Genomic DNA, 20,660 nt, shown 5'->3' with positions numbered 1-20,660 from the left:
AAGAAAAATCGACACCAGACAAGAAAAAATTCCGAAAATCAAGACTACACAACAGTTCTATAATGGGTCTCGAGACGAGAAGAGAAGACGAGAAAATATTTTCTGTCTCGTCTCATTTATGAGCAACATCAATTGACAAACATATTGTCTATTCGTAAATATGTCTTCTAATAATACAAATAGCGTTAATACCAAGCGCACGTGACCTCAACCTCATGAAATGATCGTGAGTTTATTGAGCGTGATGTCAAGATCATGATGTAAGTATAAAGTCGTGTGAGTAATGTCGAAAGGATGTTCTAAGTGTGAGGTCGAATATGATAGATGTTAATGTTGTGAGTATGAAGTTAAGTGATCGTGTGATCTAAAAGGTGTAAGCGTGATGTCGATTGTCGAAGTGATGTGAGTGTAAGGATGAGTGAGTGTAAAGTCGCTCGAAAGGGTGTTGTGAATGTGATTTTCTAGTTATATTGTAATCATGATGCTGAGTAAGCGTAATGTCGAAATGATATTATGACAATGCATGTGAGGTCGAGTAAGTGTAATGGCGGATTAATTAGGTAAGTATAAAATTAGTGGTATTGGCACGATACGCACGAAAAATAAGATTTTCTCGTCTTGTCTGGTGAAAGTGTCGTCTTGTCTCGACTCTCAAAGATTTTTTCTCGTCTAGTCTCGATTCTAGATAAACTTTTCTCGTTCTCGTAAACTTATACATAAACTTTATCCAGCTCATTCCTGGCTAACGGTAAGCGAACGCGCCTTTGGCGTGGGAGATCAGGGTTAGATTCGGATTCCACGTTAATCAGTAGGTTCCATCTCGTATAGCCTCGCTGCTGAAAGCGACGTTAAACTCAAATTCAACTAAATTTTATGGCCTGATTTTGTTTCTTAATTTCATCTAGAAGTTAGCAGCAGTATATAGTAGTTCATTTAAAATTTCCCACCCCGTGTATTCCCTGTATCCCATAATAGAGGGGTTTGTTTGAAAAATCCTGAAACAAGTCAACTTTAGGTTTGACAGGGACGAATAATTGTGGAAAATTCAGCCGCATTGTCCCACCCCCTGTGGTCTAGTGGTGAAACCTTAATTTTTCATAAATTACAACATGGTTTAAATAGCATATTGTTTGAAAGCATATTTCATACTAGTTGTCAAAATATGTTTGTTTTGAAATTTCGCCCAATACGTAAGGAGAAATCGTGTTCACAAATGTTATCCATTAGACACAGGAATTCTCAAACAAGATTAGATTTACTGTTAGTAAACATTATGAATACCCCCAATCACTAATTGTGCTGAGAAATCAACATCAGCAACGTGCACTGTGAGACGTGTCGCCCAATTTCAGGTGATCTATTGGTGAAACCCTTATTGTTAAGTGCCAGCATCTGTAAAATAACATATCGTGTAAAAGCCCCTTTAATTCTTGTTACAAAATGGTTATTATTTGAAAAGTGTACGCAACACTGTGGTGGAAATCACGTTAGAAATGTTTACAAATAACAGTAACACTGAATTGTAAAATGACATATGTTTCCTATTAACCGTTTGACAACCTCTATTACCCACTAGAGTAGCAGAAACATCCGCAAGCTGTGTTATGATGAACATAACGCGTGTCACCTCAGTCGGTATGGTCTAGGGCAAAACATTCATTTGCACTCATTTAAAACATGGACCACGTAATGCACAATTGAAAGTTCTTTTGAGCCAATGTACAAAGATATATTTTGTGTAAAAATGCAATGATACGGGGCGTGTGACAGATTGGAACGTATACTGTCTAATTTAGAGATCATTAGCGAAACAGTCTGTGAAAGTGCTCATTGCACGAAACGAAATTCTCCACATTTCGAGAACGAGAAAGGAGAGAAATGATTATCCCAGCGAGCTAGTAATTCCTGCCTTTGGAATGTTGACTTGAAATGAGTTGTTGTCGAGAGTCTGTCAAAGAATTAAAGGTGCCATTATTATCAAATATTACTGTTAACTAAATGAGACATGAATCATACTGAGCCATCATATTGTTAGTCCTTTCTTTCTGCCACACAACTTAAACAGACACACCTATCTTGATTTGTTACTGAATTATGTGGACCCTATGATCACGGAAATAGTTGAAAATGATCCAACTTTTTCGGAAGACATTTTTCCAACAAGAAGGTGCGCCATCACATTATGATGTGCGGGTTAGTTTTTAGATCAGAGGTTTCATGATCATTGGATAGGTAGGAGAGGTCTTTCCAGTGGCCTGCAAGGTTTCCTGAACTTTCATAGTTGGATTTTTCTGTAGGAGCATTTACAATCTAAACTCTACATAGCGAAGCCACATTCATGAGCTGTGGCAAAGAATAGTGGCAGAATATCGAAAATCAACACCAGAGATCCTACAGAATGTACGCAGTCATTTCGAGAAACACCTTTACCATTGTATGAAATTTCAGGGCGGGCACTTCGAACATTTAATAAAAATAAGGTTTATGTTCCAAGTCTGCGTTGTACTGAGTATTTCGAACAGTACGTATTTTTGGTAGTCTTTATTAGAAACGAACGAAATTGTAATACACAATAGATCAGTACGTGATTTCTGTCTTCATTTTTGAATACTTTGGTCTTTCCTTTCGAGATCTGTTAATGACACTTACAAAATAGGTCCGGTCTACTGAACGTTCTTCACAATTAATGTTAGCAACCATACCAGACAATGTGGTTTAAGTCAAACCAAATTAGCACATTGAATGTTGCTAAAAGCTTTTACTACAACAAAGGCAAATTCCTACTTACTGTATGCAATAGTTTCAATTTGCTATTTACGCGTATACATTATTTGGTATTTGTTATAATTACAAACTCATTGCAATTTTCTAAGCAAAATCAAAAGGTCTTCCAAGTATTGTATCAATAATTGATCAATGTTGATTTTTACACAAATTAAGTGTTATTACTAAATCCCAAAGTATCGTGTAGTACGGTCAAATTTTTCAAAACGGCGTAGCACGTTGTTATCTTCTACTGCGTAGTAGCGACGGAAGGAACATCGGACCTTAATTTCGAAACGTGAAAAAAACTACTAATTTATGACTTCATTGGCAATGCAGTTCAAAGCATGGGAGTACGGAAAATGGTCAGTAAATGTCCAAATAACTAAAACTGTTGTAAATAGACTCAAAAGAGCTTTCGAAAGATGTATTACTTGCTCCATGATTTAATTGAGAGCAAATGAACGTTTTGCCCTCCTAGTAGAGACCTGCACGGGCCGAATTTTTCGGCCCGAGCCCAGTCCAGCCCGAACGTACCTAGGCCCGGCCCAGCCCGGGCCCGAAAAGTTTTGGAGATTTTCGGCCAGAGCCCGGCCCGGCCCGATAAGTTTTTCAAAATTCTTGGCCCAAGCCCGGCCCGGGCCCGATAAATTTTAAAAGTTTTTGGCCCGACCCCGGCCCGATAAATTTAAAAAAATTAGCTCGAGCCCGAATCTTTATCAAAATTTAGCACTAAATTTGACATAACCCTCAGAAACATTTTCTAAACTTTGGTTCACAACCTGACGCTTGCCTTCTGAATGGTACCATTGCCTCCTAGAACTTTGCCTGTCATCGAGATAGCAAAAACTCCATTCCCTGTAACAAAAATCTAACTTAATTGATTTTTAGCATAAAGTGAAGATGGCAATATTGTTTAGCGACAGGCAAAACATTCTCACCCCTTCTTTTTATATTTTGAGTTCAGTGAAGGTCAAGGTCAAAGCTCAATTTACCGCATAATGCCTGCAATCCTCTATAGTGAAAGTGGAGCCGCTGTAAATAGCTATTGCATTCTTTGTAACATTTTTCATGGGCACACTTCTTCAACGTTTGGCTTGATTCCAATTATCGTTTAACGAAAGTCAATAATTATTAAAGAATTGCAATTGATCGGCCCCAGCCCGGCCCGACCTGAAGAGAAATCAGTGTCGGCCAGCCCAAGCCCGGCCCGGCCCAAAGAAATAACAGGGTCGGCCCGCCCAAGCCCGGCCCGACATAAAGAAATAACAGAGTCGGCCCGCCCAAGCCCGGCCCGCGGGCCAGGCTGGGCTTCGGGCCTCGGGCCGGGCCCGGCCCGTGCAGGTCTCTACCTCCTAGACCGTACCGGCTAAGGTGACACGCGTTATGTACATCACAGCAAAGCTTGCGGATGTTTCAGCTACTCTAGTGGGTAATAGAGATTATCGAACGGTTAATAGGAAACAAATGCCTATTTTACAATTCAGTGTTACTGTTATTTATAAACGTTTCTAACGTGATTTCCACCACAGTGTTGCGTACACTTTTCAAATAATAACCATTTTGTAACAAGAATTAAAGGGGCTTTTACACGATTTGTTATTTTACAGATGCTGCCATTTAACAATAAAGGTTTCGCCAATAGACCACCTGAAATAGGGCGACAGATCTAATGTTTCTCACAGTGCACGTAGCCGACGTTGATTTTTCAGCACAATTAGTAATTGAGGGTAACATTTACGAACGCTAAACATACTCTTGTTTGAGAATTCCCGTGTTTAATGGATAACGTTTGTGAACACGATTTCTCCTAACGTATTGGACGAAATTTCAAAACAATTATATTTTCGTAACTAGTATCAAATATACTTTAAAATGATACGCTATTTGACTCATGTAGCAATCTGCGAAAAATTAATGTTTCACCACTAGACCGCAGAGAGTGGGACAGTGCGGCTGAATTTTCCACAATTATCTGGGAAGATAATGTTAAGCGTCACTTCTATCGAAATTCAAGTTTATGTTCTGGAACCTACCTCAGATAACAGGAAAAGTTTGAAAGGTGTCATTGCATTGCATTGCATGGAAACGAACTTTCTTTTCCAGTTTTCTCGGCGGAAGCTCATGTGGTACGGATCCCGCGTTAAGCTGTAGGCCCATGTCTCATATAAGCTTCACTGCTGAAAGGGACGCTAAATTCAAAATCAAATCAAAACCTTTCGAGTTTGCTAAAAAATTAAAAAAAAATTAAAAACGTCGCTTATCCATTATCAATCCGTCGTCCATTATCTTCCAGTCGCTCATATACATGAGCGAGCCTCAAATTTCCTAAGGCCAACTCTGTACAAGTTATTATTATTATTATTATTATTATTATTATTATTATTATTATTATTATTATTATTATTATTATTATTATTATTATTATTATTATTATTTCATAATTTCATTTAGAACAATGAACGCATATATTTTTTTTTACTTTTGAATGAAATAATAAAAATGTTAATTTAGTAGTGCTCTAATGAATCGATAAAAAGAATACCAAATCTACTGACACACAGAGACAAGAATGCAATCTGTATGTCAAGGTTAATAGGTTATAAGTTATCAAAATGACCTTGAGATACAATAAATCGTGTAGCTGTTGCTTGTTACCATACACTCATAGATTAGGTTTTTGTTCTTTCAATATACAATTACACAACAGAGTATATTCACGTAAAGCTTAGAAGACAAAGCAACCACTAAAATGATTTATTCCAGTAGTAGTTACTGATTTGTTGGCACTGTACAGGCGTAGTCAGTGGCGTATTTAGGATTTTGTTCCGGAGGGCCTATGCACAACACGTGAATAAGCACTTACATATTTCCTTTTGAGTGCCGGCAGATTTTAATGAAATTTTGCATATAACAAATTTATTTCCGGGGGGGGGGTCTTGAGCCCGACAGCCATCTCTCTAAATACGCCACTGGGCGTTGTGTTGTAATAGACCATTTTGATATGTTTCAGGTGGTCTACTTTTAAACAAATTTTTAATGATATTTACTGAGGTAACCATGTCAGATTCTTATAATATCCTGTCTTCTTCATGTTCTACTTACATTTTAATTTCAGTGTGGAAATCAATAAACAGTAGTAACTTCTTTATAGTAAGTGATAAAGCAAAAGCAAACACAGGATTGAATTCCTGAGAAAATTTGAAATGAGAACAAGGTACCACAATGTATGGTTTCAATTTAAGAAAATGAAAGTGAATTCAAAATGGCGAATTTCAAGGTGGCGCTCATCGACATCGTATGTTCTAAAAATTTTCTTTCACCTGTGCTATTAACCTATAGTGTTACTTTTGCAAATGTCTGATAGTCCTCTTTTTATTTGGCGTTTCCATACTTTTGGACCACCCGATATATGAAGGTGGTTCTGGCAAACCGAACTCCTTAGAAGTAGGACTGGTAATGAGTTTCCAGATTGCGAAAATAAATAGGCTTTCATTGATTTTAGTTAATCTTTATTATCAGCAAACACTGCAAGTACTTAAAGCTTATATTGAAGACTTAAATGAGAGAAGAGATAAATGGCATGGCCTAGATGTTGAAGTAGGTGAGGATAATAAAGGGCTTAATATTCTTGATTGAAATTGAAAAAAAAATTAAAATGATTGATATTGAATTTTTGAGATTAAAAAATAAAACATATCCGATGTTAGGAATGGAATACAACCAGAATAGATCATATACCAATCGAAGGAATTATGACTACGGGGAGACAATGACATGAAGCAATTGTCCTGACTCTGCAAATAAATATATGGAACAGGAGAGTGGCCAAAGATTTTCTGAAGACATGGGGGTACTGTTATCAAAATCGAAGCTAGAGAGATGTGGGAAGTATAGAACTATTAGTCTCATATCAGATGCAGCAAAAATTACGCTCCAAATACTAAACAGAAGGTTGTATGGAAGAACAAACGAAAAAGTTGAGAAGAAACAGTACGTGTTTAGAAAAGATAAGAGTACAAGAAATGCAGTTGGCTTATTAAAGGTAATAGCTGAAAGGTTTACAGAAAACGGGAAAGATATATGTTGTATTTATGGATCTAGAAATGGCTTTTAAACGCGTGAACTGAAAACTGTTGGTGGGAGTTCTAAAAAAAGATTGGATTGTAATGGAAAGATCGAAGATTTATAAGAAACTTGAACTAACAAGTAACTTTTAGAATAGGGGAAGAAATTATAGATCAGAATATAATTAGAAAAAGAGCTCAACAGGGATCTTGTCTCCTGTCTACGTTACTTAATATCTATCTAGAAACGATAGTGAAAAAGACAATTTATAATGGAGACAGTATTTCTGTAGAAAGTAGAATGATTAGGTGTATATGGTTTGCATAAGATAAGCGTTTGCTCCGAAATCTGAAAATAAATTCAATAAAATGTTAGAAAACTTGAGGAAGAGGTGTGAAGAATACGGGATGAAAATCAAGGATCCCTTGATGATTGAAACGAAGTGATCGGTGTCAAATATAGAAGTAGGAAGGAAGAAAATAGAACAGGTAATTAGTTTTCAATAAATAGATACTTCAGAGGTTGATTTAGTTATATTGAGCCAAATTCAATGTGCAACTGTACTGCCCATGCGCAACCCACTGCCGTGAGACTGCCATAAGGCAAGCAACAATATCTCGTTAGTCACGCAGTACAGCATTGTGGTCGAGCATAGTCTGATACCGCCGGAACTGAACAGGTTATGGGAGGGGTTCAATGTGGCCTCTTCCGATGCTAAGTTCAAGGAGTCGAGCGTCGTAGATATATATCAAGTGCGTAATTTTTGTGTATCGTATCGTGGCATTGTCAATCGTATTATACGAAAATATGCGGCACAGAGTCCTGGGCTCACCACACCGACGCAAGCAGCTAGATTTCCCAAATGAGTTAATGATTGTGACCGATTTCTCGTACAGGGATAAACTGTGTCTCCAATTGATGGAAAGAAATTTCAAAATCAATGCTGCACATACCTGACTCATGTCCCTACTGAAATGTACCAGCATGGAATTCCAGCATTGTACGGACAAACTTCAATTGAACCAAGGCAAGGCATCCAGCCTCACGGCGAAAAGATCGCTGGAATTCTATCGCCGTATGGAACAGGAAACTGAAGTTGCGGGAATCTCCTACTCTGGCATCCCTGCCAAGAGTCCAGATGCCAGACCAATTAACTATTGTGATTTCGGACTTCTCAAGCGGTGTCTATCCCAATGTCAAGTCTCACCGTCTCAGGCCTGTGAAAAGTCTATAAAGAGGAGTGGGGTGCCATATCTCTGATTCAGCTGTAAACGCAGTCTCCAGTAATGGAAACTTCGATGCCGCCAATAGTCAGTGGAAGTAACATGATGGTGATGGAAACACGGCACGTACTAGGTAAGAGGCACATATTCAAATTTCGCTCAATAGAACTGAATCAATCTCTATATTATTATTGATGATATGAAGTGCGAGCGTGAAATAAAAGCAAGGATATAAATGGTTTTAGGAGGAAGAAAAGTATTTTGTGGGTCCTAGAATAATGAGTTAAGAAAAGGACTCATATAATCCTTCATGCGGAGCATTGTAATGTATGGAGCAGAAACATGGACATTACGCAAAAATTTGAAAAACGACTCGAAGCTTTCGAAACGTGGGTGTGGAGAAGAATGAAAAGAATTAGCCAGATCGACCGGAAAACGAATAAAAGGGTGTTAGAAATGGTGGGGGGAGAAAAGAACAGTTTTAAATGTAATTGAAAAGAGAAAGTGGTTGGGACCTTGACTAAGAAGGAACTGTACCATGAGGGAAGTACTGAAGGGTATGATAGCAGGAAACAGGGGAGGGGGTGAAGGAGGCTACAGTTGAAGACAGTGTAAAAACAGAAAATTCGTACGTGAAGACCAGAGGTTAGCTGAAGATTGTGATGCATACAAGCTTCTCAGTTACAGCAAGTGATCCGCCAATAACTTTAGAATACCTATGATGATGATATGATTATCATAACCATAGTTTAATGTATAACAGGCTTGTTCCACGTACGTTTGTAATAAATAACAATCAGTGAAACTTTTTCGGAATATTTGACCAAGCTCAAACTCCAGTTTAGATAACCAATAAATCGAGAGCCATAGGTCTTTATAAGAAATGTTTCATGTTCATATGAAACAATTCAAGTTCTACATGCCCTTGTGATTAACATTTTATTAGTTTATTGTTTTTTCTTCCAGAAAAAAATCCAATAGAGAACGAAAAGAAACTGAATTGGATACTGACTAAAATGAAACTGTATTCTGAGGTACAGTATATGATTGAGGAAATGGTAGAAGGAAAACAAGAGAGGACTGAAGACACCCATTAGAAGGTGTTGAAACATAAAGCTTCTGTGTTACAAGGAAGAGAATAACTAAATACCGTACATGTTGAAAGCTTGTAATGTACCACTTCTATGCTTATTATGTAACACCAAAATGGAAATTTTCCAGGGGAAACTTTAAACTTCAATATCTCATATAAATTACTTCAGGAGAATGTTATTCACCATAAACATTTGAAAATAAACTTCATAATTATGTTTTCGGTTTCAACTATAAAATAAATATTTTTTTTTTTTTTTCATGAGGGATCGAACTTCAAAGTTCAGTACTGAAAAATTTCCATTTTGGAGTTATACCACTGTATACCCAGACGATCCAAATGTTGGTAAGTGATCTGCCAATGATGGCGGAATACTCTTGAGATGAGTCTAATCATATGTATCATTTTTAAATCACTTATGTGAAGCAACTGCGAGAACTACACAAAATTCAGAGGCGTTCGCAAATCTCGTTAAGGGAGTTCAAGCTCCCAATTTCACATAATTTCAGATGTTACATATAAAATCTTAACGTAAATAAATATTTTTGCCCAGTTGTATTGCTCGGGAAGGTTAAAATCCTGAACCCCCTTGCGTACACCACTCATAAAACTAATAGGTATAAGGAGCTATTTTAATATTCACATATAAAATATTTTGTTATTGAATTTATCATAAGTATCTCGAATAAAGATAATGATTTGTTTCTTTAATTTAAACATAAAATAAGCTTTTTTTAAAAAGTAATATTGTCCACATAAAAATTAAATGTCGGAACGATGGCGGTACAACATATCATTACTACCACAAGAGAAAACAATATACTCATATAATGAAATAACCTTAGCAAATTTGATGGCCAAGAACTATAAAATTAAAAACATACACATAAATTTGTAAAACTTTATTTAAAAATATTTTCTTTAAATTTCTTTTATTCTTTTACAGTGTTTCTTTGTCATGAATCTTGAACATGGCCTTTGCAATTGATCCCTTCTTCAAATCCCCAATTGCATTCTGGTATTCCTCTAATGAAAAAGGTTTTATTCCCAGATTCTCATACTTTAAATATCTGGAAAATAAGAGGACTTATAAATGTCAATGAAAATATGTAGAATCACTTGCTAATTATTGTTATTATTATTCTGTTAAAATTATACTACCATATATTAAATTATAATAAAAATATAATAATGTGTTGTGTAATGAAATTTGATTGGGTTTAGTATGCGACGAATGTTCCCAATTGAACCTCAATCAATATCAAGAATGACATTGGAAACAAACTCTTTAAAAAGTAAAATCTGGAAAACACCAACATGGGAAAATTTACATCTTGTTTATTCTTTTATCGTCGATGCCTTCACACTTTACACAGTAGTTGTAACTGGATGGTAGTATGCTTCGTTCAAGTTCCAACACTACTCTACAAAACCGTTCCAAAGAAGAGTAATGGGATACAATCATTATCGCAATTAGCCACAAACCATCTGCCAATTATGTCTACTAATGGAGGCTCTTCTTTACCAGGGAGAAGTCTACTAATATATCAAGTGTCGACAGTGGAGCGTAAACATATTCTCCTTTGGGCAGCAGTAGCAGTAGGCGTCTCAACATTGCAAGGAGCAGTACGCCACTGTTTGACTAGACTCCGATAGAGTCCAACACAAATCCGGGAGAATTCTGGAAACGAAAGAGGCTCAAGCACCAGCCCTTTTATTTTAGATCGAAGCTGAATTACACAAATGAAAGAAAGTATTATTTCGCTCATGTCATCAGAAAGAGAAATAATACATCCAACAATACAAGGTGTTTCAAAATGTGTCGAACGCTCTTGTCTGCTACGACGTTATGTCTTCAAGTGAACCACAGGCAATCAGTTAGATATAGTCTCAGAAGTTTTGCTTACCTCCACCATGAAGAAAGAAAGAAAGAAGAATATAATTATTCCACTTATTTGAAGAAGAGAATAACATACGTATGTTTATCTGTTCTTTGGCGTTGAGCATCTGAAATCCCATATAAAGCTTCGGGACATTTATTATGCATTGCCATAAAAGAATAGAGGGAAATGTGTAACACTTATTTCTAGTGACAACTCTTGAGGGAAGTCACACTGATAAATATTTACATTTTATCATTACTAAAAACACTACACAAGAAGTAGAGCTTTCCTCCCTTAATTTGTAGCGATAAAATTTATTTTTTAACTATGTAACTTCCCTCTAGAGACGCCGTTACTTAGCAAAGAAACCAAAGTATTTCACTCCATTTCAGCAGCTGCAAATGTAAATGTTTTTTTCCTTATATATGAACACTTCATACCTTCATGCTAATATTAATTGTGAACAACACTTGTTTAAAACGTTACATAAAGCTAATAGCATGTCACACACACACATAGAGTGATGAGCAATGCTTTGAGTATATGTATGTTATTGTATGCAGAAATTAATGTTGTTCACAGGACGAGACAGGACACAATAGTAACTATTACAGCTTTCCGAGATGAAATTGCATTTTCTTAATACTTTTCGAGACGATATAGTCTTAAATCTTATGGCATGGTAACACTTGCGAGAATAAAGAAGTTTATACTTCCTGACATAGAAATCCGAAATGCTTATCTCGGCCAGAGTTAGGTATGGAGGCTCCATGTTAAAGTAGTCACTTTAGCTTTCAAGGCTCATTGATTCGATTCCATGCCATGAAAGTTTATGATGGACAACATCCTACCCATGTGTATTCTAATTAGTGATTAATTCAGACGATTTCTCCCGTAGGGGAACCTCAATTCATAGGATTTAAAGTAGTATTGCAAAAATACTGGTAGCCCTTATTGAGTACGATCGGAGATTATCCCCTGAAATCATTACTGTTTCAATGAGTTCTTCAACTTTTTCCACCTTCTCCTACAAATTATTTCATCATCATTCAGTTTTTTCACTCGTCATTTGTCTTCTTTTACCTCCAGGTCATAATCACGGCTTGCTGAACCAAAGATGTCATTCCATTTCATTGCAATAAACCAATATTGCAGTTAGCTGTATTTCCAAAATTTCCAATATTCACATTTCGGGCACAGATAGAACTAATTTGTAGATAGTAGATCATAAATATTTTCATATATATAAAATTTATTATAACAAGTAATCATGCACTTGTAAACTAGTAAGTATAACTTCTTTTGCTTGTTTCTCAGATATCCTCGAAAATAAATTCAAAAATTGTTTCTTCTACTAATCTGATAACATTAAGTTTAGTGTTTAAAAGAAAATTTGTTTTTACCTATCACTGATTTGTCTGTTTCAGTCATCTGTCTTCAGATAACAAATACAAGCTGCAAGTCCTTCGATTGAGTTAAAGCCACATGAACAGGGTTGGATGTGCTTTACTCTCTCGCTTGACTTCGGCGAAATAATTGTTTCTTTCGCTTCTGTTACATGTGTGCTACCGGAACGAAAAACCAGTTCTACTTCTGCTAGCCGAGCAAAATACATTGTTCTTTTGTCCAAAATAGTAGGCTGAATTACTAAACACTTTATTATAGTACTGTACTTCAAACTTTTTTGATGACATAGTACTTGTAGAAAATACATGAAAAGCAGTTGTGCTTCTTGAAATACAACTAATTAAATTTAAACAAATGAAAAATACATAAATCGATTGTACAATATCCAGTTCAATGCTGAGAATCACATTTGAGAGCAGGGAGAAGGTACAAATGTTCCGAGAAGCTTAAGCTAAAGCGCAAAACATCACAAATGTACTTTTCTGGCCTTGTGCTTGGCAAAATCTCTTAATATCTTCTAAGTGATGTTGAGCACTTCACTTTCCATGGCCAACTTTGCTAGTCCGTTGAAATGTTCTTGTGAAATGAAAGATCTGAGGTAGTTCTTTTCATTAGTTTTTGTTTGAGAAAGCTTTTCCCGCTACCTCCCGACACTGTAATGATAAGTAAGATTCTTAAATCAACAAATAATAGTCGGAAAAGTAGCAATAAATAAATTTGGCGGTAGGATAGTATCTTTTCTAGGTAACTGGTGAGAAGCAGTGTTGGTGACATAAGCAAGGGCTCTTCCAGCTGCTCATTTGTGTCAATGTCGCATCCGTTGCCATGGGTCAAAACCAGCTGGAGATTGATGCAACACTTTCTAAGTTAATTTATTTTCCAGTTTTGGAGGCTGGGGATGTCTTACATAAATTTAGGGTTATCATTATGACTTTGGATTTGTTCAAACATTTCTGACATCGAACTGATGGTTGTCTAAAGCCACATAAAAACGTTAAGGTTATGAAAAATGTTTCTTGACTTTTCGTGGCCTGGTGTTAGTTTCATCTGAGAATTCTGGACTGATCTCCAATTTATCTACCAGTTCCCTTGCATTAGTTATGAGTCACTGCTCAGACCTCTCTCCGACCTCAACCTCCCATGGCATTTTTTCACACTGCCACCAGGTCTAACGCAATTTGTAAGTTCAAAGCGCTCTTGAAGAAATTTACGTACAAGATTTATTCTGGAAAATGTTACCAAGCAATACAAATATCTGAAATCTTTCAGCTTCTTCCGAATACTAGCTGTGTTAATCGTTAATTTTAGAATCAGTTGTGGCCTCGTATACTGCATCATACAGTGTAATCCTTCTGCATTGTATCTTAGAGGTTCGAGAGCATATTCTGTTGTCTCAACTAGTGTCATTTAGTGATTTAACAGTTAAGTTCGTAACATTATTCGTTAGAATGCTCTACCTATGTATGGAACCTGAACAGAAATCGAAGATCTCATGTACAGAGCGTAGAAAAGAAAAACTGACACCCGTTTTCAAGGGATACTGGACATGACATAGCAGCATCATTCACCATGAAATTTAACGAGTGACTCCCAAATAGTAAATACAATGCTCGGGGATTGAGATCAATAATTCTCCTTTGAACACCAACACTTTTGCTTTCCTTATTTAAACCATAATCGAAGTCCTGGTTGCGCATGTTCTCAAGAGAACTTTCTTTTTCGCAAGTTCATTTAATCAAGTGAATTAGTCTTTCACCATGAGTAATTTTTCCTTCAACAAATTCAATTTTCTTTCACTACGATTTCCTGGCTACATCTGCATAGACAAACCTGACTATCACCCCTATGTTTCGTGAAGAGTGCCCTTTTGTCTCAATGCCCTATGCGGCTGCATCCTTCGCATGAGTCTTGAGTTGGCCCTTCATACAGTATTCCCCTGGCTGCAATCTTACTCACGCCAAAATCATGTGTTAGTATCTGGTGCACTGTCACAGATGAAATATTCAACTCATTTTTAGCCAACTCAATACATGATCATTAGAACAACCCACATTGTGCTTTATTTTCTGCTTAATTACGCTTTATACTTTTCCAAGTTATGCTTTATTGTTAATTTCAATCATTGTTTTACATTAATCGTGTACAATGTATAATATTTACTATTCCTTAAATATTCTAAATATCTTGATCTATTTATTAATATTGTATGCAATCAGTTTCTTTCATATTTAATGAACTTTCTACTTAATGCACTGCAAAGAGATATGCTTTACTCGAGTCACTTCTTTTTGTCACTTGTGTGCGCCTTAAAGGTGCATATATACAGAAAGGGAAAGTAAAAGATGCCATCAAAAACTATAGAAAGTGTTCAAGAGGTACATATAACAATATAGTGTGAAGTTCTTATGCACTTTTTGTACATTTCGAATCATCATACATACAATTCTTGTACACATGATTTTTGTAACACACTTAAGATGTTCACAAACCATGTACAATACCACTTAGTTTCAAAAAATATGAATACATTATGATAAACATGCAGATAAACAGAATTTTCCGAGAATTGTTCTAATAGAATTTTCCACGAATTCTGTTATGTATTTTAAATCATGCTTTATGCTTTATTTTCTAAAATTATGCTTTATTATGCTTTTAAAATTAGTTTATTCTGGATCCTTAGACAACCACAATCATGTTCAAAGTACCAACTATATGTGTAAATTGCTGTTTTGCTTTTTATGCTTTTTGTGTTTTTGGGTTGCCCTAATGATCATCATCGCGGTGGCTCAGTGGTAGAGCGTTCACCTCTGGTGCTTGGGGTCCCGGGTTCGATCCCAGCCCCCGCCAAGTGAACTTTGTGGTGGACAAACACCGTGTGCGTGGGTTTTCTCGGGGTTCTCCCGTTTCCTCCCACTTCCTTCATTCCACCATTTCCATTCATTACTCATCATCACCGTCTCCTTTAGCCTACCCGGCATAACCGTGGGACGTAAAACTCAAAGATTTCATTTCACTTTCTTTTCAACCAATGTCACGTTGATACAGATACGGGACGCCTAAATGTCACGTTTTTTAGCAAATACAAATAGTGTCTATCCCGTAATTATTACACGAAATATAAATGATCAGAACAATCTCTTTAGTACCAACACTTATTTAAAATTTTTAGGTCGTCCTTTGGAACTGGCAATTGCTGGGAATTTCCTAAGAAACATTTTTGTTTTACCTTTACTTCTGTATTTTGTAATTTGAAAATACTGGTGGCGTTCAAAATGCAATCTGGAAATTTTGCTTCCCCTTCTCTTACCTGAGTTCTATATGTGTCCCGTTCTGGTCACTTTATGTCAAAAAGGAATGTTATATTAACATAGATTCTACAGAATGATCACAAAATCTCGTTACCCTCTATGTATTACATAGATGTTAATGAATTGTTATTTCTTACTGTTGCAAGTGCTGATATACATCTAAATCGTGGTTGATGAGTCCACTTACACCATGGAGAAACGCATCGTAATTAGCACGTGGGTTCATGAATGACCCCATACAGGAAAACCAATGAGAAATATTCACCATGATATCACTGTAAAGTTTCAGAAACCTTTCCCTCCAACAATTTTACGGTGGGAGGAAAAGGTCTTTGCAACTGGTTGCATAAAAGATAAGCTCCGCTCAGGATGATCTTCAACACGACTGGAAACGTGTGTAGAGGTTGCAGCGTCTGTCGAACGTTCGCCTAAAAGTTCCATTCTTAAGCGGTCACAGGAATTGGGTATTCCATACTCGATATTAGAAAAATATATGAAGAAGGATTTGCAGTTAAAGGCATTTAAACCTTGGTTTGTAAACGAATTAAGTGATAGCGACATGCAAAAACATCAGAAGGCTTATGGGCGAATGCTCAATGTCTTTATCACTCTTCCTTAAAGGGGAAAGTGTTTCTCCTCGGACGAGTGAGTAATATATCGCAGTGCAAAAACCAGAAACGTTTATCTTTGGAGTAAAGAAAATGAACATTTTTATGAAAAACTTCAATACAACCCAGCACATGTCATGATCTGGGCTGCAATGTCTGCAACCCACTTGGTAGGCCCATATTTCTTTGACGGTGCTATGAATCACATTGCGTATCTCACCATGTTACGTGATTGATTTATTCCATATCTGCAAGATCGGGGACTGCTCAGTCGTGTATGGTTTCAGCAGGTTGTGCACTAGTCCATTATGCTCTAGCCGTTAAAGAATATCTCAATGAGGAATGTTCTGATAAATGGATTGGACTTGGTTATGTCCATTTGCCTGCACCTTTGGAGTGCTCACCTCCAAAGTTTTGATCTGTCATCTTGCGACAATGTATTATGCCGGTTCATAAAACAAAAGGTTGCTGCCACACGTTTTGAGAAAATTGACGAACTTAAGAATGCTGTTCGAATGTGCATTTACTGTCATCACGCCAACAATATTGCGGAGAATTTCACATCGTACATGGAAGAGAATCATACTCTGTTAAGAAAATGATGGGGTACACACAGACACTCTGGAATAAATAGTAAAGAATAGTCACACTCAGTGGCGTATTTACAATTTTGTTTCTGGGGGGCTTTGCTAACTTTCGCGGGGACTCTGCCTGGAAATGTGAAAATTATGCAAGATATTTCATTTACTTCACTATAGTAAATAAAATTTCGGGAAGGCCTTAAGCCCGGAAGCCCCCTAAATACGCCATTGGTCACACTACTTCAAAGTTGTCCTCTGCCATGACCCACATTAATTCAATGCGACCATCTATGAATATGTGGACAAACGATAGGGAGTAACCGGACATTATGATCACTCTGTACAATAGTTTCCATGCCATTAAAGAGCTTCATTAATACTTTACGGACATAAGAGGAGTATGCTTGTAATTACTAGAGTTAGTATAACTGTACCTATTTCCCAGAGCCTGAAGGAGTCCAATGGCGGTGTTAAAGGAGAAAGGATTTATGATTGTTCCAATAATAGATATTTCCTTCTTGAAAAGTAGATACGGAGATATTCTGAAAAAAAAAAAAAAGAAAAAGAAATTATCACAATGTAAATTGTTTCGTAAATAATGCAAGAAATAAAAATTTCTAAAATGAGGTTCCAAAGGTCTTACGGCCAGTTGCACGATGTCCGCTTAAGAGCTTAAGCTCAGCTTACGGTAAATTTTACGTTGCACAATGTTGGCTTTATGCAAAGCGGAGCTAAAAAAAAAAACCGCTTAAATCTAAGCGGCAGATGAACTACCGCTCAACGTCTTAAGTGGAGTTTTCTTGCACATTCGATCGTTGTTTAGGAAATTCTGCGTGAATACTGGATAGGATTAGGGATGCCGCCTTACTTATACTGTTGATGGTTTTGAAATGAAGAAAGATACGATTAGAAAATTTGTTGAAATTGTGGAACAAAAGGATCCCTGCGGGGCTTCTAACCCGTTCCTACTACTACTACTTATCTGCACAAAAGTAAGTAAATCACTTTTTTGAGTATTATTTTCATGTTATTTTAATGAAAAAAGTATTCTGATTTTTAAATTTTTTTTTAAAAAAAAATTCTTGGGCCGGGTTTCAACTTACGCCAAAATCGATTTTCGTTACTAGCGCTAGCCCACTCGGCCACGAGGACAGACAGAAGCAAGCGTTTGATTTCTGTTACATGAATGCTACGTGGCCAGAAACGGATTAACGCCAACCAATCAGAACCGTCCATTGCGTTCCTACTTTTGGGAGCATTACTCTTCCGAATTTGTTCTTTATCCAAGATCTCTTGCTAACAATTCACTTCCAGCGCATACAAACACCAATCAGAGACCATTCTCTGAACCAATCATTGGACACAAACGCTGAAAAAAGAAAATCGAAATGTTAAAAGTTTCGTTGAAATATTACCAGATCCATAGAAACTTCTGCTTAACAAAGCCACACTTTAAAACTGATTGCGCAACAGACTACGGCTTAAATCTGCCACTCCGAATAAGTTCGGCTTCGCTCAACCAGGAGTTAAGCGAAGATTATGCAACTGGCTGTTAATGTTATTAATAATTATTTTGTATCTCAGGAAAGTCAGTATAAAAATTAATGAAAACGATTGCTGATTATGGAAAATAGTGAATCGAACGCATTGTTACTTAAAAAAAGTCGCATTTCTGTATTTATGTTTACAAAAATATACGATTATTCCATGATAATTTTACAAATTGTTGAACACAAATTGTTCTCGGAATACATTTTTATCACTGGAGATCATTTGTTGCTGATTGTCTCACTTATATTTAATATTGTGTATTCCTACCCAAATAATATAATTGGAATACCAAATGTCAGAAACTGTTGCTGGACAACTATTAGCCAATCTATGTTCCCATTTATTTCTTTAAATAGATTAAACTTAAATCTTCTGTTCGCGTTACAATAAACGACTCTACTTGCAAGGAAATTCACAATTCATAAACCCAACATTTGACTATATGTATTGCCCGAGTGTGAAATCATAACAGTCGCAACAAAAGGAGAGACAGAAGTGAAAAAAAAAAAAAAAAAGCTTTTTGCACAGGAATGTTTCGACGTGAAGAATTCACATATTTTTTGAATATCAATAGTTACTGAACTACGTGAGATTAGGGATACCGTTAACCACTAGTTCATCCATTTTTAACTCTACATGTAAATTTCTGTAATTAATTTGCAAGCTTCTGACAATACCATCATGTTATTCATCTCTAGAAAATTTTAGTGAGAGAAAATTTTCTTCCAAAAATATTAATAGAAAAAAATCCCCCTCAACACTATAGGATTTCGTATCCTGTATATTGCTAGCTAAAACTAACTCTATGTCGCCTATGAAACCTTGAGGTTCAAAACCGACCACATTCACAAAAACTCTTCATTGGCTTCTGTTCTTAGCTAACTGATTCCAATTTCTTATTCCTATATTTGCGAAATTCAATTTAATATTGTCCTCCCGGGGCCTACGAGATTACTATAAACTTTCAGGAATATATATATAAATAATAGCTTCAATTATTTTTGTCACTGAAAAAACTAGAGAGAGCTAGGCTAGATCCGGCACTGATTACAATGAGGGTGAACTACGTATATGACTGTTATATACACTGTATAGAAAATAATTCCTCCTACACCAGTTTTTGAACGAATTAATGCAATTTTATAATAAGTTTTAAGGTCCTAAAGGCAGACAGATACACAGTAGTATGACAATTCAATGTAATTAAGTTTCATGCAGGGGCAAAAGGGGCAAATGCCTTTAATTGAGCTTTCAACATGTCAGTGGAACGCGCACGTATTTCAATGTCGGACCCCTATTATTGGAGTCCGTTTTTTGCCTTGTGTCAGTGTTCAAGGTTTTGGCACTTGGTAAATTCAATCTGGATGGATTTGTGGGTTTCCTTATGGTACTCGAGAATGTTGTAGTGTCTTGACATCGGAGATTCTACAGGAGTAAAATGTCATTGTCGGAGGTTCTATAGGAGTGCTATGTTTTTGGGTCGATTGAATGACCGGTTGACGCTCTTGCAGCCTTCGTTTGGACTATCTTCAACTATCGTAAATAGGATTTTGCTACATGCTGCCAATCGAGATGTGTATACATAAAGAGATGGAGAATGTACATTCAGTAAATGTGGCGACGGATCTTCTGTGATTTGGAAACTGAATAGAACACGGAGAAGGGCTTGGAGACATCGGGTTGCTTTTGTAACTGTTGTCTGCAAGAATTAGAAGGCAATTCAGAGCAGCTCCCAAGTACTTTGATTTGGCTGTGGAAGTACACTGTGTCATGCAATGTTAAATTGAATTGACGTTCATAATGTACTAGGTGAATCAGGACGTCTTTGCGGAATTATCTTAATTTTATGTTGCAAAGGTGGCCAGCATCACGTGAGTAGTAAGAGAATCCCATATATATGTTGTAAAGCAATGGACACAGAGAGGATCTTGGGAAACTCCTGCTCTGATGCATCGAGTTTCGTCAGCTTTCAGGGATGATTTTCAGAAGGTGCAGTTTCTGAGGTAGTTTCACAAGAGTTATATCTGATACAACGGAAAATTCGCTTGTAGGAGTTTATGAAGCAGTTCAGAGTACCATACCTTTTGAAACTTTTTCGATGTCGAAGATCATGTCTGAAGTGTGGCCGACAACGCTGAATTAAGTTTCACATGAACAAGCATAGAAAGGCTT

At 36.6% G+C, this 20,660-nt stretch overlaps 1 protein-coding gene across 1 annotated transcript in view; it reads right to left on the bottom strand.

The window, feature by feature from the left end:
* Window positions 1-10,034: 10,034 nt before the first annotated feature.
* LOC145662652 (uncharacterized) overlaps window positions 10,035-20,660 on the bottom strand; it is a 69,616-nt gene continuing 58,990 nt past the window's right edge. Inside the window, exons 6-7 of the mRNA XM_081728446.1 lie at window positions 17,372-17,479; window positions 10,035-10,217 (exon numbers count right to left, since the gene is read on the bottom strand). Of these exons, the coding sequence (XP_081584572.1) occupies window positions 10,088-10,217; window positions 17,372-17,479 (238 nt within the window). The 3' untranslated portion in view covers window positions 10,035-10,087. The remainder of the gene's footprint in view (window positions 10,218-17,371; window positions 17,480-20,660) is intronic.

This window comes from Thermobia domestica, chromosome 10 (assembly GCF_964235325.1).
Source record: "Thermobia domestica chromosome 10, izTheDome1.hap1.1, whole genome shotgun sequence".
Taxonomy (NCBI): Eukaryota; Metazoa; Arthropoda; class Insecta; order Zygentoma; family Lepismatidae; genus Thermobia; species Thermobia domestica.
This window is presented reverse-complemented; position numbering and strand designations above follow the sequence as displayed.